Source organism: Calidris pugnax, unplaced genomic scaffold (assembly GCF_001431845.1).
Source record: "Calidris pugnax isolate Ruff unplaced genomic scaffold, ASM143184v1 scaffold133, whole genome shotgun sequence".
Taxonomy (NCBI): domain Eukaryota; kingdom Metazoa; phylum Chordata; class Aves; order Charadriiformes; family Scolopacidae; genus Calidris; species Calidris pugnax.
In genome coordinates this window covers 5453550-5480690 of record NW_015090977.1, presented here as the reverse complement: position 1 = coordinate 5480690, position 27141 = coordinate 5453550, and the positions used below count along the sequence as shown (strand labels likewise).

General features: G+C 46.6%; 4 protein-coding genes across 4 annotated transcripts in view; 3 read left to right on the top strand and 1 right to left on the bottom strand.

Annotated features, from left to right (window-relative positions):
• Positions 1-1366: 1366 nt before the first annotated feature.
• Positions 1367-3335, bottom strand: MIS12 (MIS12 kinetochore complex component). Its single transcript, XM_014953052.1, has one exon. It carries the CDS (start codon positions 3115-3117, stop codon positions 2485-2487), a length of 633 nt encoding a protein of 210 aa, XP_014808538.1. The 5' UTR covers positions 3118-3335; the 3' UTR covers positions 1367-2484.
• Positions 3336-3489: 154 nt separating this feature from the next.
• Positions 3490-11571, top strand: DERL2 (derlin 2). The gene is made up of 7 exons (XM_014953387.1): positions 3490-3631; positions 4145-4210; positions 4471-4544; positions 4940-5033; positions 5572-5767; positions 6340-6430; positions 10025-11571. The coding sequence occupies exons 1-7, from the start codon at positions 3539-3541 to the stop codon at positions 10128-10130; spliced, it is 720 nt and encodes a 239-aa protein (XP_014808873.1). The 5' UTR covers positions 3490-3538; the 3' UTR covers positions 10131-11571.
• Positions 11572-12424: 853 nt separating this feature from the next.
• Positions 12425-23242, top strand: DHX33 (DEAH (Asp-Glu-Ala-His) box polypeptide 33). The gene is made up of 12 exons (XM_014953401.1): positions 12425-12657; positions 14513-14673; positions 15313-15540; positions 16286-16456; positions 17246-17431; positions 18148-18259; positions 18626-18785; positions 19221-19309; positions 19895-20022; positions 20575-20778; positions 21659-21745; positions 22507-23242. Exons 1-12 carry the CDS (start codon positions 12456-12458, stop codon positions 22813-22815), a joined length of 2037 nt encoding a protein of 678 aa, XP_014808887.1. The 5' UTR covers positions 12425-12455; the 3' UTR covers positions 22816-23242.
• A 1905-nt stretch (positions 23243-25147) lies between these two features.
• C1QBP (complement component 1, q subcomponent binding protein) overlaps positions 25148-27141 on the top strand; it is a 7641-nt gene continuing 5647 nt past the window's right edge. Inside the window, exon 1 of the mRNA XM_014953032.1 lies at positions 25148-25179. Coding sequence (XP_014808518.1) covers positions 25148-25179 — 32 coding nt within the window. The remainder of the gene's footprint in view (positions 25180-27141) is intronic.

Genomic DNA, 27141 nt, shown 5'->3' with positions numbered 1-27141 from the left:
TCCCCCCCCCCCCCCCCGCCACTAACCCTGCCGTGGATAGTCATTTCATCCCCCATTGATTGAAAAACGTTCTTAAAAAAGACTTTTAATGCTTATTGGCTGTTCATAGGCAAGCATTATTTTTTTTTTAAATAGCATTATTCCCTCTCATCAAATAATTATTCAATATAATGCTACCACATTCATTACTGAAAAATCCTGTTTCTCCTGGAGAGACTTTTTATTACCCTTTGGGAAGGATTATACGTGGCCTCGCCCTTCTCCGTGTGTCCCACCACCCCGCAGTTAGAGGCTTTTATTCTTTAAATCGTTTTTATGAACAAAAACTGAAGAGGAGAAATTAGGTCCCGGGGTTTGAATAGCGGTGGAATTTAAGAAGCCGGCACCTCCGGAGGGGTCACGGCAAAGTCCTTTTTTGTTTTTGTTTTTTTTTTTCCTTCACAGGCCTCCAGTCACCATCTGTCACATATTTCAAATAAAAGGGTTTGTCATCAGCCCAACGGCGTTTAACCCTGGCTGAGGAGAAGCCCAAGGAGCCAGCTCAGTGTGACACATCTCCTGCTGAGAACCTCTGCTGGCCATAAACGGCTCTTTACCTCTTCATGTTATTGATTTACTCATTGATTTCCAACACATAATTATGTGGTTGATTTCTAATACAGGGCACCAATAATTTCAAGGATTTCAATGACCGTATCGTGACAGCACGAGCTCTGGACAGACCTTACTCTGGACCGTGCCCTCAACAGGCAGCCGTCAGTTGTTTCATCCCCACTTTGTCAAACAGATGCTTGTTGCTCTCTCCTGGGACCCTCCGTGGGCTCCTGGGGTTCCAGTTACCACCTTCATCTCTCAGCGGGTTCTTCAAATGCTGTTCTTCCCCATTCAGCAGGAAATGAGACGATACCTACATGTTCGCATTCAATTTAAAGTCTCGTGGCTGCTTTCCTGCAACAAAACTGATGGTGAGGGTATAAAATCCAACAATCCACGTTTTTGGTAAAATTATCTACAGTGGACACTGGATTAATCATGTTTTTCTGCTCTTCAAGTTCTTCTACAAACTTCAAGTTGGAGAACACTAGATACGCTTTAAATCACTAAGTTGTTTTCTGAACAAACACGTTGATTTTTACCCCATTCCCTATTTTTTTCCTCCTCTGAGCTCTGGCCTCCCCCCGGCCTAACGCTTGCTCCAGGAATCTGGAGCTGGACATCGGGAACTCGTTTTCTCCATGAGTGGCCACCAAATCTCAGGGGTCTCTGGCCACACCTCGAGGCAACATACAGCTGAAGACAAAGCTCTTGCTGAGCCAGTTCTGTACGAAGCCTTCACAAGTCTGGGAAGAAAGAATTGCAAAGTGTATTTTATGCTTTTAATACTAATTTTTTATTATTTTATGACAGTAACTTCTAACTTATTCACAAGTTTAATGTATTTCAGATAACTAGCAAAGTCAAAATTAGTATTAAATTTCAGGCTACATCTGTACAGAAGATTCCACACCCGCCGAGGCCAACAGAAAAACACAGGCAGAGTGAAATGTACTCTGAATCAAGTATAGACAGAATAAGGTTAATTAAGTGATTTCAAAGAACTCAAGCACATCGATCTTCTCACCATTTTTTACAGGAAAACTGGATTAACCATGAATAAAATGAACTTTGCTATTTAGTAAAAAAAGAAGGACATTGGACAACAAAAGTGAAAACAAACAAAATATATACAAAGCAACATAAGCTAAAGTAAGACAAAGTGATTGAGTTGCTCATTTCCTCCCGTGGCTTCTGTATCTTCCGTCTGTGGAGCAGCTTGTCCTGGCTTCAAGGACACACAAGCTGCCTCTTCGCAACGTCTGGGAAGTGGTAAGAAGCCCCAAAATTTCAGAAATGGGGTTGAAATTCAGTATTGATGCAAACAGACCTATTTCTCGTCAGAACCTTGACAATGGCATCACTGTCTCACTCGTCTTTAAGGAGTTCCTACCTCTTGGTTTTTAAAAGAAGGACACCTCAGCCTGAACGAGATGCTGCTGGTGCAAATCCACTCCTTCGGGAAACTGGTACAAAGTCCTCACAGCCAAAAATGTCGACTCTGAACTGGTATCAGTGTGGAAACTCTAATTAGACATTCTTATAGGTAGATTATTTAAGTAATCAAAATAAACAAATGCTGCACCGTGTTCAGAGGTAATGCTCCTAAGGCCCGGAAGGTACATGCACAGCCAGGTTATCCAACCCAAAATTTATTCCCAATCACCATTTTCAGAGTTACATTTCACAGAAAACCAAGGCTTTTTCCTCTCTCTGCTTCCCTGGGGAAGTGCTAAATAAGTGCAAACTGACACAGCTCAACATCTTTCAGTCTGGACGCTGGCAGAGTTGGAGGAGTAAGGGATTAGGGGAGGCACTTCTGGAAAGATACACCCCAATCATCTTAAGCAAGCTGTCTAAATGGTTTTTATTGTCTTTTCAGCATTTCCATTACAATAACTGCTCGTGCTTCTTCAGCTTGTTGCTTTTCTTTTCGACATCTTTCAGCACATCTTGCAGTTTCTTGGAGTGCTGCATCAAGAACGCAAAGCTTTCTTTGAAGTTGCCGGTCCCGTGCTCCCTGCAGATATTGTCCAGCCCATCAAACCACTGCAAAATCTTCTCAAGCTCGGCCCGAACGACGTCCTGCTCTTCCAGCTCTGCCCTCAGCGCCTGCCCGGCGGCGGCCTCGGCCCTGTACTGCTGCTGCAGCTGCTGGATCTCCTCCTGAAGCGCCTGGAACTGCTCCTTGCTGTAGGGATACTGCTCGTGGACCTTGTCCTCGGGAAGGAGCACGTTCTCGGGGATGTTTAAGACCAGCTGCAGCAGCACTTCTTCCATTTTACTGAAGAGCTTGTCAAAGTGCTCCTTCATGAAGAGAAGGAATTTCTCCGTGCTCTTCCGGATTTGGCTGGGGCTGATCTTACAGCCGGGGATCCCATCCAGCTTCTTCAGGATCACGCTCTCCACCACCAGCATCATCTCGAAGAGGTAGTCCTGGAAGGCGATGTAGACGCGCAGCATGCAGGTCTGGGGGGTGAAGCCGAAGAACTGTGCTTCGTAGGCCATGGGATTGACCGACATGGCGGCGGCGGGAAGGGAGGGAGGGAAGGAAGGAGAGCGAACCCCAGGCCCCGGGGCGGCGGGCCTGGCTGCGGGCGGGAGGGCCGAGCCCGGGGCTGAGGAGAAGCTCAGTGCAGCCGCGGCCTCCCCCGCTGTTACCCGGGGCACTGGGGCCGTTCCTGCCGCTCCGGAGCCGCCGCCGCTCCGCTCCTCCGCCGCTTCCCGCCTCGTTCGAACTCCCTCAGGAGGGCAGCCCCGCCGGCAGCCAATCAGCGGCCTCGAAGGTCAACGGGCGGCCCAATCACCACCCGCGCCAGCCCTCGGGGGGACGGGCAAAGCGAGGAGCCGGCGCCGATTGGCTCCGCCGGCGGTTGGCGGTGCGCGCAGGCGCAGAGGGGCGGCGGAAGCGGAAGCGGCGCCGGGGGTGGGGGGGAGCGCTAAGATGGCGTACCAGACCTTCCGGCAGGAGTACCTGCAGGTGCCGCCCGTGACGCGGGCCTACACCACGGCCTGCGTCCTCACCACCGCTGCCGTGGTGAGTGGGGTCGCCCCGGCACTGCCGGACGCGCTCCTGCCGGTCCCGCTGAGGGCCCGGCCCGTGGGCGGTGGGGCCGGCCCTGGGCGGCCGCTCCCTCCCTGAGAGTGGCGGAGGGTGGCCGGGCAGGGGTGTGAGGGCTGTTGGAGCCGAGCCGGTGGGCTGGGGAGAGGAGTGGGCTTGGGAGCCGCGGGAGGGGGTTACCTGGGACGCCCACCCCGACCCAGGGCCGCGTCTCTTCCCCTTAGGGCCTTGCGAGCGGCCGTGAGACCTGGAGAGGAGCAGAGCACAAATAAATAATAATAAATAATAATAAATAATAATAAATAATAATAAATAATAATAAATAACCTGAGGGGGGCTGGCGAGGTTGTCAAGGCTGGGTTTTGCTAGAAAGCGCGGTGACTGCAGTCTCCTTGGGCTCTTTTTGACAGAGAAAGGGGGTTAATTATTTGGGTGTGTATTGCTTCTTGTTAGTGTGTTGATTCCAGTAAACGTTCTCTTCTTTTTCAGCAATTAGAACTAATCACACCCTTCCAGCTGTATTTCAACCCTGAGCTAATATTTAAACACTTTCAAGTAAGTGTTTTCTAAAGTATGGGAGGTTTTTAAGTAAATGGGTGGGTTTGGAAATGCTTGTCCTCTCAGAATTGAGTGTTGCAAGTGACTATGGCTTTTCATATTGAAATTATATCTTAAAAAAGCTGCTGGAGCTTGAGTGCAGATCACTGTGTCTTATTCATTGACTGTAAAAGATATGTCAGTTATGCTGTTGCTTGTATTTAGACAATAAAAATTAGTTCTCATGTTTAAAAACCTTGTATTTGTCTTATTTCCAGGTATGGAGGTTAATCACAAACTACTTATTCTTTGGACCAGTTGGCTTTAATTTTTTATTTAACATGATCTTTTTGTATCCTTCATCAAGTTGGGTTTTTTCCCTTGGAAGGCAGAGCTCCAGAGTACAGGAGTGTTGCTGTACGTGCTTATAGGCAGAGGTTTGGTTCCGCTCCACCGTGAAGCTCCCGGGAGTTTAACGATGTCGCCTTCACTGGTGTCAGGAATGGACATCAACAGAATCTCCTTCATAAGTTTTCAGGAATTTTGCCTTTTATTTTTGTGGTGTTAAGACTTGGTTGTACAAGCCTGATCTGTCAGGCTCCTTCTGACATAGGGGAGAAAATTCAAAGTAACGTGGTGTAATTGACCTGAAACTTACATCTAAGCTCGTGTAGAATTGAATCCTTTTCTGCTTGGATCTCTCTTTAAACTCATTTGCAATCAAATTTTCCTGACCTACAACTTCAGATATCGTTACTGCCGAATGCTTGAAGAAGGCTCTTTTCGAGGTCGGACGGCAGATTTTGTATTTATGTTCCTTTTTGGAGGACTTTTAATGACTGTATCCTTTTTTTTTTTTTGTAATTACCAACTGCTTTAGTAAAGCTGAAGATACGTGAATGAGAACTGAAACCAGGATGTTACTTTTATCTTAATCCTTAAATGATAATATATGTTGTTTGTAGCGCGAGGGACAAGAATATTTGTTAGGTTTGAATGCTTTGTGACTTGCTGTTAAATACTGGACTCATCTTTCACACTTTTTACTGCTTGACAGGATTATGGAAATGAGATTAGGAGCTAAGAGGGGACCTCTCAGGTGTGTAATCATGCTCAAGTTGTTTAAGAGAAATGCTGGTGCTTTAGTGATTTCATGCTAAATTATACTTTAAAGAGATTATTTGTGCTGCAGATACCCTGAATCCTGCTATGGGTGTTGAGTTTGATTGACAGTAGGTTTGATCTACTTGAACCTGGGAAAACAGAGTTAGCTGTTGTATGGAAAACATGGAATTACAGCTTAATCTGTGAAATTCTTCTCGTGCTTGAGCTCACAGCAATTACTGGGTGAACTGTTTTTCTTTAACTACCCGTCCCAGGTTTTTGGCCTGTTTGTGAACTTGGTTTTCTTGGGTCAGGCATTCACAATAATGCTCGTGTACGTGTGGAGCCGCAGGAATCCCTACGTCCGGATGAACTTTTTTGGCCTTCTCATCTTTCAAGCCCCGTTTCTACCCTGGGTATTGATGGGCTTTTCGCTACTTTTGGGGAACTCCATCATCGTGGATCTCCTGGGTAAGGAATTGCAAGAATCGGAATGTTTTGTTCCTGCTGGTGTTTTACATGAAACGAAAAATGTGGAAAAACCAAAGGGCTAAATGCCTCTTAATTAAGTATTAGTCTGGTATAATGGTGTTATATTTATACCAGGCTGTTCTTGCTTTCTAAACACTGTAGCGTATTTTATACTGTAACAAGGATGCAAAGATGATGCTTTGGCTTCTTATTACTTGGAATCAGCCCAGGTATAACCTGATTGTGGGCATCAAGCTATTGAAGTAAAATAGCTTATATTGCTGGTTTTATCAATGCTAATGAAGCCATACCATCAGTATGTTTCATAATGACAAGCAGTTTTCCTTGTATTAATGTCTTGTGGCGTAAGTTAAGCTTTTCATCTGATATCAATGTGCTTCATTGTTTTTTGTATTCCTTATCATAATTTCTTTGAAAGAATCGCTGTGTGGTTTTGTGGTTGGTTTTGTGGTGGTTGTTTTTTTTTTTCCCCTGAAAACTCTAGTGAAGCATTTGAAAGTGGTAAAGGAGAAGTATTGAAAATCACCATTTGACTTTTCTTTATGTACTAGGCATTGCCGTTGGGCACATATATTTTTTCTTAGAGGATGTCTTTCCCAATCAGCCCGGTGGTAGAAGACTTCTGAGAACACCATCTGTCCTGTAAGTATCAGTGTCTTGATTTGGAACAGATGCAGAAAAAATGCTTGTGTGGAAAACTGTTTATAATTCAGTCACATCAACTGCTGGTGAATTAGTCTGAGACAGAATTGGGCTGTGTCTGTACTTGCTCTTTTAGTTAAGTCTTGTGTTGCCAAAAAAAGGAGGGAGGCCTTTCAGGTGTGTAAGTGGGAACTAACATCTTGTGGAGAAAGGCTAAAGATGTCTTGTAATCCTTAATTTCTTTGGTACCAATTTTTAGTCTCTGCTACCTGAGCTTTGCCTGTTGGTGGCACCAAAGATGTGTCTCTTACTGAGGTGTGAGGAGTAAGAAGAGTCTTGCTGTGTCTGAACAGGGTGACTGAGGCATAAATATAGCTAATATTTTTTTCATCTATGAATCCTTCTCTATTTCACAACTTTGGCAAAAGATTTCAGTGTCTGTACTGTTGAGTGGGGCTGTTCCTACTCAGTTCCCTCTTGTGCAGAAGGCTGTGATCACCTGTAGTGCTGCCCAGCAGCCTGGGGGAGAGCAGTTTGCCTAAACCACAGGGCAGTTGAGACACTGGAAGTTGAGCTCCATCAGACTCTTAGAATTGTCTAGAGCTGAACTGATTCTCTTTTTTGTTTGTTTGTTTGAATTGGACTCCAGAAGCCTGGATAATTAAAATGTCATATTCAGACCCGCGCTTAGTTTAACTGATGGGTCATTCCTGTTTGATTGGACACGTGCACTTACATGGATGGTTTATTTTTGTTCAGTATAGACTTTGTCTTCAGCAAGTAGTTGTACAGCTGATGGCTGCAGAGGAATGGCTGTCCCAGAGCAGCTGCACTGGGTGCTTCTGTGGACCTGTGCTGATCTCACTTGGCCTTAGAAGATGAAGGCCATTTCTGGCAAGAGCTACCTTCATATAAATGCGCCTTTGGAGAAATCAGGTCTCCAACAACACACGTGCAATAAGTAATATTTGCGATTTTGCATTTTCCCAGAGGGTGCAGGAGGATCCCAAGGTTATTGGAGCAGCGTGTGCTGTCTCAGTAACTCTCTTCCTCTGTGGAAGAAGCGTGAGCCAAACTGGACATTCATAAGTCCATGGGGCCTGATGGGTTGCACCCACGAGTGCTGAGGGAGCTGGCAGACGTTATCGCTGGACCACTCTCGATCATCTTTGAGAAGTCGTGGAGAACAGGAGAGGTGCCTGAGGACTGGAGGAAGGCCAACATCACTCCAGTCTTCAAAAAGGGCAAGAAGGAGGACCCTGGGAACTACAGACCAGTTAGTCTCACCTCTGTCCCTGGGAAGGTGATGGAGAGACTCATACTAGATGTCATCTCCAAACAAGTTGAAGAGTGGGGGGTTATTGGAAGTGGGCAACACGGGTTTACCAAGGGTAAATCATGTATGACCAATCTGATAGCCTTCTATGATGCCATAACCGGTTGGTTGGATGAGGGGAGGGCAGCAGATGTCATCTACCTTGACTTCAGCAAGGCTTTTGACACTGTCTCCCATAACATCCTCATTGGGAAACTGAGGCAGTATGGGCTGGATGAGGGGACAGTGAGGTGGATTGAGAACTGGCTGTGTGACAGGACCCAAAGGGTAATTATTAATGGAGCAGGTTCAAGTTGGAAGCCTGTAACCAGTGGAGTCCCCCAGGGGTCAATACTTGGACCCGTGCTGTTTAATATATTCATCAGTGACCTGGACGAGGGGACAGAGTGTATCCTCAGCAAGTTTGCTGATGATACCAAACTGGGAGGAGTGGCTGACACCCCGGAGGGCTGTGCTGCCATCCAGCGAGACTTGGACAGGCTGGAGGGCTGGGCAAAGAAGAACCTCATGAGGTTCAACAGGGAAAAGTGTAGGGTCCTGCACCTGGGGAAGAAGAATGTCAGGCACCAATACAGGTTAGGGGTGGACCCGCTAGAGGCAACTACTGAAGAGAAAGATCTAGGGGTCCTGGTGGACAGTAAAATGGCAATGAGTAAACAGTGTGCTCTTGCGGCCAGGAAGGCCAATGGTATCTTGGGTTGTATAGGGAAGAGTGTAGCCAGCAGGTCAAGGGAAGTCATTCTCCCCCTCTACTCTGCACTGGTGAGGCCACAACTGGAGTACTGTGTCCAGTTCTGGGCTCCCCAGTTCAAGAGGGACAGGGAACTACTAGAAAGAGTCCAGCGTAGGGCTACAAAGATGATTCAAGGATTGGAGCATCTCCCTTATGAGGAGAGACTGAGAGAGCTGGGACTCTTTAGTCTGGAGAAGAGAAGGCTGAGGGGAGACCTTATCAACGCCTACAAGTATCTCAAGGGAGGGTTGAAGGAGGAGGGAGCCAGACTCTTTTCAGTGGTTCCCACCGAGAGGACGAGGGGCAACGGGCACAAGTTGGAACATAAGAGGTTCCACTCAAATATGAGGAGAAACTTCTTCACGGTGAGGGTGACGGAACCCTGGAACAGGCTGCCCAGGGAGGTTGTGGAGTCCCCTTCTTTGGAGATTTTCAAAACCCGCCTGGATGTAGTCCTGAGTAACATGCTCTAGCTCTAGGCAATCCTGCTTCAGCAGGGGAGTTGGACTAGATGATCTCTATGGTCCCTTCCAACTCTAGAAATTCAGTGAAATTCAGTGAAATTCAGTGAGCCTGTCTTCAGGCTGCCACTTAAAACCTTTCAGAGGTCTGTGTGCAGAAGGCTGCTTTTGATTCTTGTCTGGGTCTAGAATTGTGGAATTATTTTTTTTTCCCCAGATACTTTAATTTTCTTTGATGTCTTAGTGGTAATCCTCTAATATCCCTGGTATTTTCTTTTTTCCTGTTCTGAAAACTTCTTGGAAAGTAAGGCCTGTCACTCTGAGTGAAGAGAAGTAATCCCTTTAGCTATTCTAAGAACTGTCTTGTTAAACACACTTTACTTTGAAGACATTTTGGATGTAGTGATTGCTTGTACACAGTCAGTAATGGGGTTTTTTAGTTTATTTCAAAGAATATGCTCCACTTTTGTTTCTGGATAAACAAATCTACAGAGAGAGAACCTCTAAAAACTAGTTTTGAGAGAGGCAAAATAACCTACAAGATTAAGTATGATTTTTGTAATAGTTAAGAAACCCAGGCCTCTAATGTCCCAAATGCAGGCTCTTCTGTGGATTTCAAGGCAGCCTGTCAATGCCTGCATCCTGCCTGCAAGACTGAGATAATAATATATGCTTGTATTATATATTTATTATGTATAATAACAAATGCCTGTGTGTGACTCTTACTTTGTCCCCTTCTCAAGATGGGAAGAGTTCTTCCCTATCCCGTTCATGCTTTTCTCCCTTATCCTGTCCTTCCCCTCTGTGAAACTCTGCCTTATGCTGGAGGTAGAATTCTAACTTTCAGCTGAATCTTGTAAATCTCAGTTGATTTAGGTGCATAATTCTAGGCCTTCTAGATGGCTTTTATTTATACCCTTGTGTGACTTGGGGATTAATCACTGCTGCTTTGACAGGCTGTTTTTGAGAGAGGGGGCTGTCTGTACATGTGTAGAATTTGAGCTGTCTTGGTCATATTGTGAAACATGTATTCTAAAGATAACCCCCAAATTTCTGTTTTCCAGGAAAGCAATATTTGACACGCCAGAGGATGACCCTAATTACAATCCCTTGCCAGAAGAACGACCAGGAGGATTTGCATGGGGAGAAGGTCAGCGCCTTGGAGGCTAATCTGTGTCTGTGCCAAAACCCAGCGACAACTGGGAGAGACTGACCTGAATAAAGTTCCATCCTGGGGAGTCTCTCATTCCCCATGGCAGAAAGGACGCTTTTTGACGGCTCTATGGTTTTGAATACAAGCACTTTATGAAACAACAGTCTGATCCACAACACTTCCAGGCTACCAGTGTCTTTCCCAGTCAGGGAATTTGTTGTGCTGGTAATGAAAGTAATAATCCGTGGAGCCAAAAAAAACTGAAACTGGAAATGATTTCCTGTCAACTTCAGTTAACAAGACCATGGGTATTTGTTTAAAGTGATTTCTAAAGCATTTTTTATTTTTATCAAGTTATTTGATACAGGAAACTATATGGGAAACTTTACGGGGACAAAAACAACTTTTGGGGTTTTAACTCATTTTTTTTTTATTCTTGGATAAAACAGCTACAAGATGGTTGGAAGTGTAAGTCCCTATTTCAATGGCAAAAGAGTTTTGTTTTTTTAATCTGAGATGCTGTCATCTCCAGTCTGGTTTGAATGTAAGAAGTACACCATGCAGTGTAACATGGGCTTTGTGTTCTGCCAGTTGGGCCTCTGTGTGCATACACTTGAGGGCTGAAATTTTGATGACTTTTTTTCCCCCAAAGACTCTGTGTTCAGACCACCAGGTTCCTGGTTTGTTTGAAAAGGTAATTCTACAAAATGCAGCCCCACACACACATGCACTCTTCTAACAGGCTTAAATGACTTGGGAGCACTAGGGAAGAAAACTTGGCTGGAGTCGGAACTGCTCAAACATCTCAGATGATAAGTTGAATAAAATGTCTTGTGGATCCTTTTTTTGTTAATATTTTGTACAATCCTACAGTCTTGAGGCAGTTGGTGAAAAGTCAGAGGCTGGAAAAAGCAAGTCCTTGAAGAGATAGCTTTAATGCAAGCTTTTCCCATAAGTGTGCTCAAGATGTTGAATTCCTGGTTTATGTCTGACATTTGTTGGGGGAGAACTGTGTCCAGCGCAGGTCAGTGACACCGAAAGAGGTTTAGCTTGAAGTTACGTTGATTATAAATATCTAATTGGGGAATTCAGAGCACAGTTCAGCTCATTGCATTCAGTCGCTCCTAAGAGGCTATGGACTGTACTCAGTGGCCCTTTATTGATTATATTATGATAGATAAAAACAGATAGTGTTGAAACTGCGTCGTCTTCCCAAATTTGGGAGGATAGGTTGACCTGTGACGCACACGTTATCATTTTGCTTAGTCTCAGATTTTGCTGTTCTTAAAAACGCTACAGGTTTTTAACTTGTTTGTAGTCCAGGAGATGAATGTGTTGGGATCGTGTGGGGAAATGCTTTGTTCACAAGCAGCGTGTTAGATTCTGATAAACCAAATTGGTGAGTCCATTTGTATCTGGATTTTATCTGTTAAAAGGTTAATAAAAACTTAAAGGAGACTTATATTTTTTTTTCCCCAAAAAAATCTTGCTCTCTGGGATTATTAAAAGTGTTCTGGGCAGTGTTGCTTCAGGGTAAATTTTGAGACAGGAATTGGATCAAAACCTTTTTTTTTTAGTTCAGTGCTTAAGAGCCTCTTCATAGTTTGCTGGTGGGACGTTGTGGATGAAGCTGAAGGACGGGGCCAGGGGCTGGGACAAACCCTGGGATGGAGATGGCCATGTGCCCCTTCCTGAGGGTGACCTCCTCTTCCAAGTCATGCGTTGGTGCAGCTGCTTGTCCATCCTTGCTCTTCCACAGCTGCTTTCATCACACGTGTCCTCCCTCTGTGGTAGAACATTGAGAGCCGTACCCTCCTCTGCACAGAGTGACGCCATGATGTCACTGTGGGAAGAGCTCAGGAGCATCGCTGACCTGTACCCTGGGACAAAATAGACTTTTGCTGTCAGATTACTGCCTTTAATTGCCCTTGAGACCATTCTCGGGCCGCCTGTCCCACAGACAAGTGTGTTAAATACCACAGTCCTCTTTGGAGGGTGCATCCTCAGCCGGGTGTGGTGACAGGGATCGGTCATAAATTGGAGTGACGTCACCCTCAAACCTGCCTCTCTAATCTAGAGATTATTCCCTAAAAATAAGTCGACTCTGCCCGTTTTAGCTGGAGTTTTGCTCCCGTGGTGGGAAGGGTTTTGCTCCCCTGCTAGGTGGGAAGGGGTCAGTGATGCCCTGCAAATGGCGCCCACAAGGCTCCTGGACTACATCTCCCATGATGCTCCGCTCCGCGCGGCGGGTCTCGTGGGCTGCACGCTAACGCCACGGCGGGGCGCGAGCCGTCTCCCGGGCGACGCGCTGCCTGAGGCGCGGCGTTGGCGGCAGCGGGGCGATGCCGCAGGGCGACGGGGCGCCCCCGGCCAAGCGGCTGAAGGCCGCGCTCCCCTCCCGGCTCCCCGCCATGCTGCCCGCCTCTCCCCCGTCGCGCCGCCACCCGCCGAGCGCCGACTCGCAGCGACGCGGCCTACCCATCTTCCAGGCGCGGGGGCCTCTGCTGAGCCAGCTCCGCGGCCTGGACAACGCTGTCCTCATCGGTGAGTACCGGGAACCGGGTGGGCCGCGGCGGCACCGGCAGAGGGTTCACTCAGCGCCACAGACCCGGGGCTCGGCGGCATCCTGAGAAGGGCAGCGGGTGTCCCCCGTGTGGGGTTTGGGCTGGTCTGGCTGGGCATCAGGGAATGGGGCGGCCCCTGAGAAGTGGCACAGAAAGAATTTGGGCAAAAATCTGAAATTGGTAAATTGGCCATGTTTTTATTCTTGAGCGTTGGTTAAGGCAGCTGGTGACTTAATTTTTATGGAACAGGCAAAAATGTTTCACTCTCCTTTCTGTTTCACCGTCCACATGGAGTTCCCTCAACTGAAAGCCAAGTGGCCACTTTTCAAAAAAACATGTCCTTTTAGAGACATTTTCAGGGGTATTGACTAATTTTGTTATGGCTTCTTTGAGCCCAAGCTAATAAGCTTTTTGCCTGACTTTCGGGAGCTGAAGACATACAGCTGGAAGTCTAAAGACTCAGTGTTTCTTGAAATTCAATGAAAAATGCTTTGTATTTCATTCCTATAAATGAACTCTTGAAAAAAATAAATTAGTCATGGTAACTGATAGATATGACTGTGTTTATCTCCTCCCCTCTGTATAATCCTGAGATTGTCATTATTGCTTGCTAAATATACCCTACAATAACGCCACTTAAAATTTTGCAGCTGTGGAGTGAGCTAAAAAGCTCACTTATGCTATTTCCAGTCTGCAGCTGCGGTGCTTACGATTTGGCTTTCTGATTCCTCTCTGCTTGGTGGGGATCCTTTTGAATCTCTCCCGCTTATTCCTCCGTCTCTTGTCAGTTCTCACCTCGCTCCCCAGCATGCTCCGTGCCGAGGCTGCCTTGCAAGGACTGAGAGCTCAGGGGTCTGATTTCCAGAGCCTCGCACTCTTTCACGTAAAGCAATTCTTGTAACAGGCCAGTAGGAAGCTGAGGGGGGTCAGATTTGAGTCACAGATGTGTTTTAAGCTGTACCAAAAAGTGCAGGAAAACGACAGTGATGTTGAAAAGATTCTCTGCTCCTCCCTACGTGTTGTGCTTCGAGACAGTTTCACTTGCAGTGCCTCTAAGCACTGATTTGTGCTGCTTTATACTCACCCCCAGTAAGTTGCCCTTTTTGTTGCCGATGCTGCAGTAAGCACTGATGGTAGCTGTCTCTCTGCTTTTGCTGATTGCCCTCTTTGGTAGAGGCCATCTGTGTAGACCACACAGAGTTTGTGTTGGAAATACACCTGAGGGGAAAGGGGATAGCGCTTGTCATGTTGTGTGTTAGTGCTGTGTGGGTGGAGAAGACATTCACCTGAGCCTGAAAGGGCCATCTCTGATTTCAGGAAGGCACAGAGGACTTGCTGGTGCCCTGACTGCTCCTCTAAGAGAGTCTCAAACCATAACTTGCTAGTTGCTGTTGTGGCAAAAGCTTTACTTTAATTTGCTTACAGCTCTACTTTGAAACTTCCTAGCATATAGTGTAAATACACGCATGAAACTGAATCAGTGTCTATTCCTTGTTCTGCACGATTACCTTCTTATGTTGGCTGTGTCGCTCAGCAAACACTTCATATCCGGACAGACTGGAATAGGCTTCTGAACCAAAATGGGGCTGGAGAGAACCCGGGTGAAAGGATTTTTGTTGAGGAGTGATCTAGTGACTTGAGCCAAGGCATTGGGCTTTGTCCCTGGCCTGCTGCTGATTTACGGTGTGACTTTGGCCAAGTGGTCCAACCTCTTCCTGTCTTCAGCCTCCTCATCCTGAAACACGATTAAAAGTTAACATAAAAAAAATGAGTTGGGATGTTTCATTTGAAGATGCTGTAAAAGGGAAAAACTCTATTCCTTTGATATTTTTTAGGAGAAACGGGTTCAGGGAAGACCACTCAGATCCCTCAGTACCTCTACGAAGCAGGAATTGGCCGCCAAGGCATCATTGCTGTGACCCAGCCCCGCAGAGTAGCGGCTATATCCTTAGCCACCAGGGTCTCGGATGAGAAGAAGACAGAACTGGGAAAACTGGTAGGTTGCTTTACAAAGTCTTTAGGGAGTTGGTTTAGTACTGCAGTGCCAGTGGGACTGTGTCAGGGTTTAATGGGTAAGATAAACAGACACAGGATTTAATAATACGCCTGAGTAGAAAAACTAGCTTTTTACCTGCTTCTGTGGCTTGGGGTGGGGGTATGTTTGACTCTCTCAGTGGTATTTTACTCCTCGATTATTATCTGTGTTCCTCCATTTGAAAAAAAAATACTGGTTAGGGAATAGAACAAAAAATACTGCATTCTCTTCGATACACATTGCTCTGTGTATCAAAAGTCACTGTCAAGGAGAGCAGAGTGCTGAATCTGTGCACGTCTGTGAATCTCTGGGAGAAAAGTGGAGGGGAAAGAATTTCCCTATATAAAGTCTTCAGAGAGCGTGGAGTAGTTTCTAGCAGGGGAGGAAGGAAAGGAAACATGGAACACTTGTGATGAACTTCTAGTTGGGAAAAAGCCAACTGGGATACAACGTTGAGAGCATCCTTTGGGTGGATTATTAGATTTGCAAGACTGCCTGGTCACGGTTACGCTTTCCGGAGTCTGCTTGGGGTCCTGGTTGGCCACGAGAAATCCAAGTTTAACGATGTGCTTGTACTTTCTGTAATGGTCACTCCCATAGGTTGGCTATACTGTACGCTTCGACGATCTCACGTCTGATGAAACCAGGATCAAGTTTTTAACAGATGGGATGCTGCTTCGCGAAGCTATCGGGGACCCCATGCTGCGGAAGTACAGCATTGTCATCCTGGATGAAGCCCACGAGAGGACGATCCACACGGATGTGCTCTTTGGGGTGGTGAAAGCCGCGCAAAAGAAGCGAAAGGAACTGGGCAAACTGCCACTGAAGGTACGTGCACCTAGGGTGGCAGTGAGGGGCAGGGCTGAGGCTTGGACCTTGAGCTCTATGAGTACCTCCTGAGATTTGCCAAAGCGTTTGAAATTTCAGCCTTGACTGTTTTCCTGTTCCTAAAAAGCCCCTTTAAATCTGAATAGATTAGAACTTGTAATGTGTGGGCTCGGTATAAGGTATCTGAACAAGGTTTCTGGTCGCACCCACGTTGCCTTTTTTTGTAAGAGTCCCTTGAATGTGAGCTGTAGAGTAGACACATTGTTTGGGGGGCTTTTCTACTGTTGCTGAGGGCACAGGAGTGCTCTGTCTGATGTGGCAGCTGTATGACATGCTCACACCGGGGAGCCCATGTCTGTCAGGTGCACAACAAGAATTTATGTGAGTGCATGAGGAGGCGTGTGAGAGCGTGTTGGTTTTGATGGGGAGGGCATGGAGGGGACTGGTAGGGTCCTAGCAGTCAAGAGCTTTGTGCAGCTTACTTTTGTGGGGACTCAGGTCTGTTTATTAAATGTCAGAAGATAATTTTAACATGTCTTTGCTCATGTTATCCTACCAACACATTATGCTTGTGGGATACCAAAGGTGATGGCTTTAACAAGGAAAGATCACTCTCCTGTCCCAAACTCCGTGTGCTTTTCGTTGTTCTAAGCATATATCTTGGATTCAGGAGGCTGGCTTTTGGCTGGTCTGACTGGTAAGTGTCTAAACTGCATTGCTGACCCATTTTATACTCACATTGAAGGTGATCGTCATGTCAGCTACAATGGATGTTGACCAGTTCTCCCAGTACTTCAATGGAGCTCCTGTTCTCTATTTAGAAGGCCGGCAACATCCCATTCAGATCTTTTACACCAAGCAGCCTCAGAGCGATTACCTCCAAGCAGCGCTGGTGTCAGTCTTCCAAATCCACCAGGTATGGTGGTCTCCTCAGGTTTGTGCCTCCCTGGGCTCATGGATTATTGGCTGGGGGTGCTCACAGAAGATGTGGCTGCCAAGGCAGTCCCTGAGGTGCTTCACTGCATCCTCTGGGATAGTTTGGGAATGTGCTGGATTAGTCAGTTGGATTGGCTCAAGACAAGATGACAGCAAGCGTGGAGATTATTCTAATTTACTGTCAATGTGGAACCGCAGAGCAAGTAGGGATTTATTAAAATAACAGTTTATAGACATTTTGTGACTAAATGTTTGAATGTGAAACTGCCAGATAGTTAAGCTGTAAATCATTTAATAAAACTGTTTATTACCCACATAAAATGCCTTGAAAATGCTGCAGTTGATAGGATTGTGGGACTTGTACATCGAGACTGGAGTTGAAAGGAGGATGTTAAGCAAAGCTCTCTGATGTCAATTCATACCTAATACCTAAATGTTCCTCTCACCTGGGTTTGCTGGTTTGTACCTGGGGGCTTGCTGTTTTTGTCTCACATGTCCTGGACAGTTATTTAACAAAATAGATATGTGACCTTAAGTAATTCCTCCGTCCTGTTAAGACTCAATCCTGCAAAATGCAGTTTACTCTTCACCTCTGGTGAAGCCATTGGGAACTTCAGGCTGCTGCCAACCTTGCACCACATGTGTGTCTTTTCTTCTTCCTTACCTGCTTTGCTGACTTGCTGTCAGGACAACACCTCATTTCAATCTCAGTTCTCCTTCCCTATCCAAACCATCTTAACTTCTCACTTGCTTTTTCCTCTGGCTCCAGGAAGCACCTTCTTCTCATGACATCCTGGTGTTTCTGACCGGTCAGGAAGAAATCGAAGCAATGACCAAAACCTGTCGAGACATTGCCAAGCACCTCCCTGATGGTTGCCCACAGATGGTGGTGATGCCTCTCTATGCTTCTCTGCCCTACTCCCAACAACTCCGTGTCTTTCAGGCTGCCCCCAAGGTGAGGCAATATGAGTTGGTCTGTTTGCTTGCATGAGTGTTTGGAAGAAATATGGAATTTAAGGTGTTAAAACAGTCTGTACTGATAGTAAGTAATAGCCTCCACTGTCTTTTGGGGTGACTGGTTCCAGTGTGGTATAAGACGATGCAAGTAGGATGGTATTAACAGATACATACCATAAGTCATCAGGATCATAAAAAGAAGGAAGGATTAGGGGGAGTGAAAAGGGCAGAGTAATTGAAATTTGCCACATTTCATGGGAAATTTATGTCCATATCACACAAACACAAAAAAACCCAGTTTCAGGGCCAGCCAAATACTAAGAAACCTAAAAACCTAGGCATATTTGGCAGGGCCCTAAGGAAAGGAAATTGTGCTGCCTCAGGACTTTTTGTACTTATTCAGCAGATAAATAAGAATTCAGATCTTTCCCTTGTGCCAGAAATGAAACCAAAATGGTTTAAAGACATATTGATAACAGCTGTCCTGGGTGGCGTATTTTGTTGCAAGAAGTGTAAGCACATGTTTTAGAAACTGATTAGGAACTAGAGATTATCTTAATTTACGAGAGCTGGCATCGTGAGCACTGTGTGTGGTCAGAGCATGCTGCAATATGTGTGCTTGGCCTATGCTGGCCAAAAGTAATAGCGTTTTTTTGTTGCAGCTGATCTAAAATGGCTTTTGACTGGCTTTAGTTTGCTCTTCCTTCCTTCCAGGGCTGTCGCAAAGTGATCCTCTCCACCAACATTGCAGAAACCTCCATCACCATTGCAGGAATAAAATACGTTGTGGACACAGGCATGGTCAAAGCAAAGAAGTACAGCCCTGGTGAGGAATTCTAAGGAACGATGCAGGGATTGTTTTCAATTTTGTAGAAGTTCTTTGAGGCAATAAGCCCCACTGAGAGCTGATTTAGGACACCCTCTGCACTGTCTAAATTAATGTCCTAGGTTTTAGGTGTGGGATTTTGGGGAGCCTTTTTTTTTTTTTTTGCATGCAGGGGTAAATATCTGACAAATAAATCTTTTCTTCATGGACACAGCACAGGAGAATTACCTTTGCTTGAGGGTGCTAAACCAAGTGAAGTCTGAGCAGTATTTGGATGACAGACCCTGGGATTTTTTTGTTGTTAATCTTACAAATTGACGTTTTTCAAAGCAGACATTGACTGAAGTGATGCTTTTCCACACACAGACATTGGTCTGGAGGTGTTGGCGGTCCAGCGGGTGTCGAAGGCCCAGGCTTGGCAACGAACAGGGAGAGCAGGGAGAGAGGATAGTGGGATCTGTTACCGGCTCTACACAGAGGATGAGTTTGAGAAGTTTGACAAAATGACAATACCTGAGATACAGAGGTGAGAAAAGAACCCTGATACTGTCACACTTTTTGCCACAACTCTTTTATGTACCATTACAGATGGATCTGTATAAAGAACTGAATGGCAAAACTGCATCTAGGGAGTGATCGGTTGACTTTTAGGAAAAATCTACTCTAGAGACAAAGCAGAAAAACCAGGAAGCGTTTGCTCAGGATGGGCATTTGAGCTTTGAGTTTCCAAACACTCATGGGCAATAGTCCTCTTGACTTTCCTCCAAATCTTGGCCTCACCTCCTACCCTTTGTGGTTTACGAAGTCAGGCTTCACCGGCCAGCATTGGACTAGTCTCTGCCAAGCTGCAGCACAGATCTGAGGACTTCATCTTAGCTTATAGGCAAATAAAAGAAAAGAAAAAAAGAAGAAAAACAAAACAACAACAAAAAAATCTCAGTTGTTTTTTCTGTCTGTGCAGGTGTAACCTGGCCAGTGTGATGCTTCAGCTCCTGGCCATGAGAGTTCCCAATGTGCTCACCTTTGACTTCATGTCCAAACCATCTCCTGGTAAGTAGTAACAAAGGCAGCCTTGGAAAAAAATGACAAATGAGTCACTGAGGATTTGCTTAGAAATAATGTCTTCAGGCCAGTTGGAGAAGGTGGAGTGGGGAACATCAGGGCTGTGAAAGGGGAGCTCTCTCTCTCTGCTGCATCTTCTCCTGGTGGTCCAGAAGTCTCAGATTCATTCACTGCTCATTGCTTTTGCTCAGCCTCATCAGAGCAGCCATGGTTGGGGCAGAGAGCTGGGGAGTCCAGCTTCCGAAAAGAGCAGGGAGCAGTTTTGAGTCATAAAGAACAAGAAGGTGGGTCTTAACAGCCAAGGAAAGCCACAGAGAATCTCATGCAGCTTCTGCTCAAAGCTGGAGATGGCAGCTTTAGTTTTGCCTGTGTTTTTGCTACTGAAATTGGAAAAGATGATTGTTCTATGGGATAGAGGGGGGATAAAGGAGAGTTTGGGGCACTGATTTCTCTAAATAGAAAGTACTTGTCCTTCTGGCCAGGGGAAGAGGTGGTGATGATACCAGCTGATCCTTCACATCCCTGCCAGTGTCAGCCAGGGCCCTCACAGCCTGGACCTTCTTGTTTTGACAGATGCTATCCAAGCAGCCATTGAGCAGCTGGAGCTGCTGGGAGCTGTGGAACGAAAGGAAGATCAGCTTGTCCTAACGCCCCTGGGAAGGAAGATGTCAGCTTTTCCACTGGAACCAAAGTTCTCTAAAGTAAAAACTACAGAAAAATTAGCTAATTTTTATCTCACGAGCTCTTCCTAGTACCATTGGCATTTCTCTTCCAAACTCCTTAGGCAAGATCTGGAATTTGGGGTCACTGCAGCTGTACTGGTACATTTGCAGTGTGTTAATTTACACAGATTTATTTCCAGCAGCTGTGCTGATTTGTCATTTGTTATTTAATTCGGGGAGATTTTTTAAAAGAGAATTTCTTTCCTCTGGCACCTCTGAAGGTGAAACAAGGCTAATTCCCTTGCACTTTCCAGGATTGCTGGTAGCACTGTAGCAATTTCCTGAAGTGTCTGATGCTGTAGTTGATGGTAGTCGCTATGTTTGTACTGCATACAGACTGGCCAGTCTCAGGAAAGAACATGATAGTTGCTTGGTGAGCCCATAAGAGGATTTACAGTTGTCTCTAGGCCCAAATGTTTATGAAATTGCCTTAGACAGTGCTTGGTAAAGTTCTTGGGCTGCTGGCGAGCAGAAAAGCCTGCCCACCTGGAGTGGATTTGGTCAACATTAGTTTTGTTCTGTGATTTGCAGACCATCCTCCTGTCCCCCAAGTTCCACTGTACGGAAGAGATCCTGACCATCGTGTCGCTGTTATCAGTGGACAGTGTCCTCTACAACCCCCCCGCACGGCGGGATGAAGTCCAATCCATCAGGAAGAAGTTCATCTCCAGCGAGGGGGATCATCTTACCCTGCTCAACGTGTACAGGGCCTTCAGGAACGTCAGTGGCAACAAGGTAGGATGCTCTGAGGAGGCCAGTGCTGTCTGAGCTCATAGAATTCTAGAAGGGTTTAGGCTGGAAAGGACCTTAAAGATAATCTAGTTCCAACCCCCAGAGTCACCTCCCACTAGACCAGGTTGCCCAAAGCCCTGTCCAGCCTGGTCTTGACCATCTCCAGGGTGGGGAGGAGCTTTTTTGGCACACAGCAGAGTGACATCTGCATCCTTTGTGGTTGGTGCAATGTTCATCCTTCCAAAGGAATGAGAAGCAATGACTTACTCATCCTTTACAGTTGGGTAATTGGAGAAAGCTGTTCCAGCACCGAAGGATCCCCCAGAAAGCTGTAGCAGAACTGATTATCAAAAGCTTCGTGAGGCCAGTTCTGTAATCAGAGCCAGGGCTCTTCCTTCTCTGGTTCCAGCTGGAAACAGGAGGGAGTGGGAGAGTGTTGAGACTTGCTGTTTGGCAGGATTCATTGCAAAAACACTGAGCATATTTACAAGCAGATTTTGATTTATCCTGCCCTATAAACTCTTCAGTTTGATTTGTAGATCTGTAGAGTCGTGTACCCCATTCCTTGCAGCATCTGTCATTCTTAATATCATTTGTTTTCACCACCTGTGGGGTAGCAAGTGCTGTTTTGCAGCACTCAGTGACCTTGCAGAGCAATTCTGAGTGGGAAGAGAACAACAGCGTGCCATTTCTCGGCACTGTGGGAGGGAATGTAGACAGAGGGGAGTAATCAGGGATAGAAATTTGACAGGGAAATGGGCTGGCACCTTTTCTCTGAGAAAGATTGTGTGTTTAGAGGATTCTGCTTTTCATGGTATCCAAAGACTGTTGTGCTTCTTGGGTGAAGAAACAGCCCCTCTAACTCCTGACATCTCTGCTGCAGGAATGGTGCAAAGAGAACTTTGTCAACGGCAGGAACATGATGCTCGTGTCAGACGTCAGAGCTCAGCTCAGGGACATTTGTGTAAAGGTAACTTGTTGCCATACTGTATTTCTCTGTTCCACCTGTTTGCATTTTTCTGTTTGTCCCCAAACTGATTTCACTGTGCACCAAGTCCGAGGGGTGAGAAAATGTGAGTTTGTTTTCAGTCTCCCATGAATAGTCAGGTAAAACTCCCAACTCTGCAGCTGCATCCCAAAATCTCAGAGCTGCAGGGCTCGGTAGGTCGAGGAGAGGTGAAGCGAGAAGGGGAGCTCTGGGAAGGCTTCTCGGGTAGAGGACAGTTTTTCCTCAGGGATTTGGCTGCTCTAGTGTAGATGTGACTGTGCTGTGTGTGCCACTGAGTGCTGTCAGCCCCAGCAGCCCGTGCTGGCTGTCTTCTTCACGGAGTCGAGCATTAATTAAAAAGCAGCTTTCCCATCAGCGCTGTTCTGCTGGTCACAGAGCGGAAGGTGCAGCGTGGGAGCTGCTGCTGGATTGCCTGCAGTCTCTATGTGACACAGGAGCCACTGTTTGGCACCCCTGTCCTGCTCAGATGCTGGGTGGCCTAAAACTCACTCCCAGGAGAGACTGGCTCCATTTTGCGGCTCATTGTTTCTTTGCTATTAGCCTGGATTAGCCTAAACATCCACCTGGGCTGAATTTCTGGTGGTGCTTTTGTATTTCCCAAGATTCTTTTTATAATCCCCACTATCAGCTGAGCTTGGAAGCCCAATAAATGGGGCTGTGTTTCCCCACGAGGGTGCACGTACACGCTCACACTTACTCCTGTGTCTCTCTCCGCTGCACAGCTATCGATGCCCATCGAGTCCTCCCGCTCAGACACGGGGAACATCCGCCGCTGCCTGGCTCACAGCCTCTTCATGAATGCAGCCGAGCTGCAGCCCGACGGCACCTACAGCACCGTGGACACTCACCAGGCGGTGGCCATCCACCCTTCCTCCGTGCTCTTCCACTGCAAACCCGCCTGCGTGGTCTACAACGGGCTGCTCCACACCAACAAGTGCTACATGCGGGACCTGTGCGTGGTGGATGCCGACTGGCTCTACGATGCGGCGCCTGATTATTTCCGTAGGAAGCTCCGAACAGCCAAGAACTGACCCTCTGGCTCTGGAATTGACAGGTCCAGGGTTTTTAGACTCACCCTAAAAGACTATTTTTTTTGTTTGGTAAGGAATGTACAGGAGCAGTAGAGCTTTGCCTCGCAAACCAGGTTAAAAACTTAGAGGAGAATGGCCTCTCCATGAGAGCCAGACCTCACAAGTCTCCGTGGCTTAGAACAATCATCCCTTTTTTTTAACAGTTAGTCTGTAAAAGAGGAATGTAGTATGTACTCTGTGCGCGCGTGTGTGTGATAAATCTATACTGGGGGGGGAAAGGGGAGCTGGTGTCAGATTCCAGTTTTTAACACTTCCTGAAGTTTAACAGACTTGTATATGAGGAAACGAAATCCTAAGAGCTCTTCTGAGCAGACTTGGTATTTTTTGATGATTGTGCTTGTATCTTTTGCAGGTTTTACTGGGGGGGGTAAGGAGAAAAGTTTTAAATGTCTACATACAGGTGAAAAAAATACATTTTTTTACTATTTCTAGAAGGGAGGTGCTACTGTCTTTTACCTCATCAAACATCTGTCTGCCTGCATGTCATGTTCAGTGTCTTATTTGGGACCGTGCAAAGGCCAGTGATGGGAACGTCTGCTTGGACAAGATCTTCACTGCTTGTGTCTAAGCCTCAGGGGCTGGCAGTGGGTTCTTGGAGATGTTGTCCAGCTGCCTGTGTCATCTTCAGCATCATCTCTGGTCACCCTTTTGCTGTTAGAGCATGTTGTTCCTCAGCAGATACTTCTGGCTTTTCTGACTCTTGCCCGTGTGCTTCTGGCTTTGGAACTGGCACACCCTCCACAACGGCTGATCAGGCCAGCTTGAGGAAGACTCAGCAAAATGAAAATGTGGATTAGAGACTGGACTTCTTTTAAAGGTCCTTGATTCATCAAATGTTTGGATCTTCTGCTCTGACACCAGTGCTTCTTCCCCCTTCAGCCTCCCCCAACCCTGTCCCAGTTATACTTTGGTTTTCCATTAGAAGTTTGGACTTTGACACTGACAACAACCATTAGTATCTATTAGTATTAGATCTACCATTAGTATCTGTTATTTGTTTTTTTTCTTCCGTAATTCCCTTGGCATCTACCTATCTCTTTTTTTCCTGTTGGAGAAAAGTGGCAATGCCAAACTTAATTGTCCTTGTAAATACTGCAATTAAGAAACTAGTGCCATTCCAAAGGGAAAACTTGTTCTTGAATGTGAAGGAAAGTGGATTTATTCCATTATCACTGTGTGTTGATGGGGGGAAAAAAATGTGAGTTGTTTTTAAATGAAATCCTAATTACTTCTAAAATAACCTCTCTGGGAGAGGTAACTTCCCATTTCAACAGAGTCTGTTGACGTAATGTAGTAATTTATACAGATTTTTGGATGAGCTGAAGCAGGTCAGGTGTCTGAAGGTAGAGGAAGCTGTTCTGCACACACAGTGTGGTCGTGTGATACAGCAGGGTTAGTTTACATGGTGGTGTTTAATCCTTGTCTCCTTCAAACAGCAACTTTTAAAAAGAATATATGGCTTCTGGATGGGGCTGCTCAGGGGTGTGGTCACTCTGGCAAGCCCTTCCTCACTGCGTGTGCCTGGGGAGAGCTGCTGGCTCTGCTTGTGATCCGTGGGGACGAGCTGCTTTTGCCAGGTCATGATTTGTCCTTTCTGGTTACACGCATCACGGTGACACAGCACATTGTCACACGCCTCGTCTTCGGGCGCCAGTATTGGCTTTACCTTGGTTTTCTCTTTGAAAACTGAGGAAAATACCTCTTTGGTTCTTTGTTTCTTATTTTTAACTGGAATGTCACTTGTGCTGATCTGCAAAGCGCTGTCTCCCAAAGAGTGTATGTAGGTACCTGGAAGGGTCTCATCTCTCAGGTGGTTCCTAGGAAGGGAGACACTGAATGTCTGTGGGGGTGCAGTGGAAACACACACACATCCCTTTGTCGTGCCTCTTCGTAATACTGTTCTTTGGTCGTTTCAAAAAATTAAAAAAAAAAAAAAAAAAAAAAAAAAAAAAAAAAAAAAAAAAAAAAAAAAAAATGGTGAATGGGGCACAGGCAAAACTTGGCACTTTTGTACGTCCAACCAGTGGCAGTTTTGGACTGGTATTTGAAGAGAATGCAGCTATTTCAGTTGTTCTCACTCACACACACTGCAGGGAACTATCAAAGCACTGTGTCTGTCTGCTCCTTGGTTTTACAGATGTTGCATCTGTAGAGGAAAAATGGAATATAAGCACATTTTGTTTGGGCAGTCTAACCTAAGGGTCAGTTTAAGGGAGGAGACGGGTGTTTATTTGGAACTAATTTGTATCTTTTTTCCCAAAATAAAGAAGCGATGTCAAAAATCAAAGTCCTGCGTGTTGTGTTGTGAGACATGAGAGCTGTGTGGGTGGAGGAAATGATCCCAGGACATCCAGGTACGAGTCCCAGCATTTCCTTGTGGGAGTGTCTTGTGGGATATCGATATGATGGGATATTGATGTGATATGGGGGAATATCAGCATGATGAAGGGATATTGATGTGATGAAGGGATATCGACGCTCTCCTGCTACGGTCACGTGGTGAGCAATGGGCCTTTTGTCCTTCTACTCAATACAGGGCAATAGTGCCAGCTTTTAGACAAAGGAAAAGCTTTATGCCAGGAAATCGCTTGCCTTGGTCGATCTTCCCCGTAAAATATTTATTGCTAAAGGGAAAAAAAATAATATTTTTTTCTTTTTCTGAGTAAACTGCTGAGGTCTTGCCAGAAAGCCAACTATTCTAACAAAGAGAGGGGTGATGGATGGGAGTGAAGCTTCCACCACGTATGCTGCTTTTTCTTGTTGTGGCCAAGAGGGAAGCACCAGTGCTTTTCCACAGCCCTGGAGCTTCCTGAGCACCAGGCAGGGAGAGAGGGCCAGTAAACATCCTCCTGTCCTTGCTTTTTAATTTCAAGTTAAAATAGTGGTGAATACGAGCCAGCAGTGTGCCCAGGTGGCCAAGGAGGCCACCAGCATCCATCCCGGTATTGGGAACAGTGGGGCCAGCAGGACTGGGGCAGTGATTGTCCCCTGGCACTGGTGAGGCCCCACCTCGAGGGCTGTGTCCAGTTTTGGGCTCAGGGCAAAAAGGACATTGAGGGGCTGGAGCGGGTCCAGAGAAGGGCAACGGAGCTGGTGAGGGGTCTGGAGAACAAGTCTGGTGAGGAGAGGCTGAGGGAGCTGGGGGTGTTCAGCCTGGAGGAGGCTGAGGGGAGACCTTCTTGCTCTCTCCAGCTCCCTGAAAGGAGGGTGTAGCCAGGGGGGGTCGGTCTCTTCTCCCAAGGAACAGGTGATGGGACAAGAGGAAATGGCCTCGAGTTGTGCCAGGGGAGGTTTAGGATGGATATTAAGAAAGGGTTATCAGACACTGAACAGGCTGCGTGGGGAAGCGGTGGAGTCACCATCCCTGGAGGCATTTAAAACAGGGGCAGACGTGGTGCTGAGAGACACGGTTTACAGAATCACAGAATCCTCTAGGTTGGAAGGGACCTTAAAGATCATCTTGTCCAACTGTCAACCTAATTTTGACAAAAAATAAACACCCACACAACAAACGAAAAGCAACACCATCACTAAACCATACCTCCCAGCACCACATCAACCTGTCTTTTGAACACCTCCAGGGATGGTGCCTCAGCCACCTCCCTGGGCAGCCCATTCCAATGGCTGATAACCCTTTCGGTGAAAAAGTTTTTCCTAATATCCAGCCTGAACCTCCCTTGGCATAACTTGAGGCCATTTCCTCTAGTCTTAAAGATCTAGATGATCTTTAAGGTCCCTTCCAACCTAGAAGAATCTGTGATTCTGTAAACCGTGTCCCTCAGCACCATGTCTGCCCCCGTTTTAAATGCCTCCAGGGATGGTGACTCCACCCCTTCCCCATGCAGCCTGTTCCTGTGTTTGATAACCCTTTCTTAATATCCATCCTAAACCTCACCCGGCACAACTTGAGGCCATTTCCTCTTGTCCCATCGCCTGTTCCTTGGGAGAAGAGACGGACCCCTCCTTTGAGGGAGTTGTAGAGAGCGAGAAGGTCTCCCCTCAGCTCCTCTTCTCCAGGCTGAACACCCCCAGCTCCCTCAACCTCTCAGACTTGTTCAGGGTGCGTTTGGTTGGACTCGGTGATCCCTGCCGACCTGGACCATCCCGTGATTCACTGACCGAGCTGTTGCCTTTCTCCCTTCTGCCGGGGCCGGGACTCGAACCCGCGGTTCTTTCCACCGCCGCCGCGGTGGCCGCCGGGGCCGGAAGCGGGTGGTTGTGTTCCGGGGCCGGCGGTGTCCTCTGCCCGCCCCGCCCCGCCGCCCT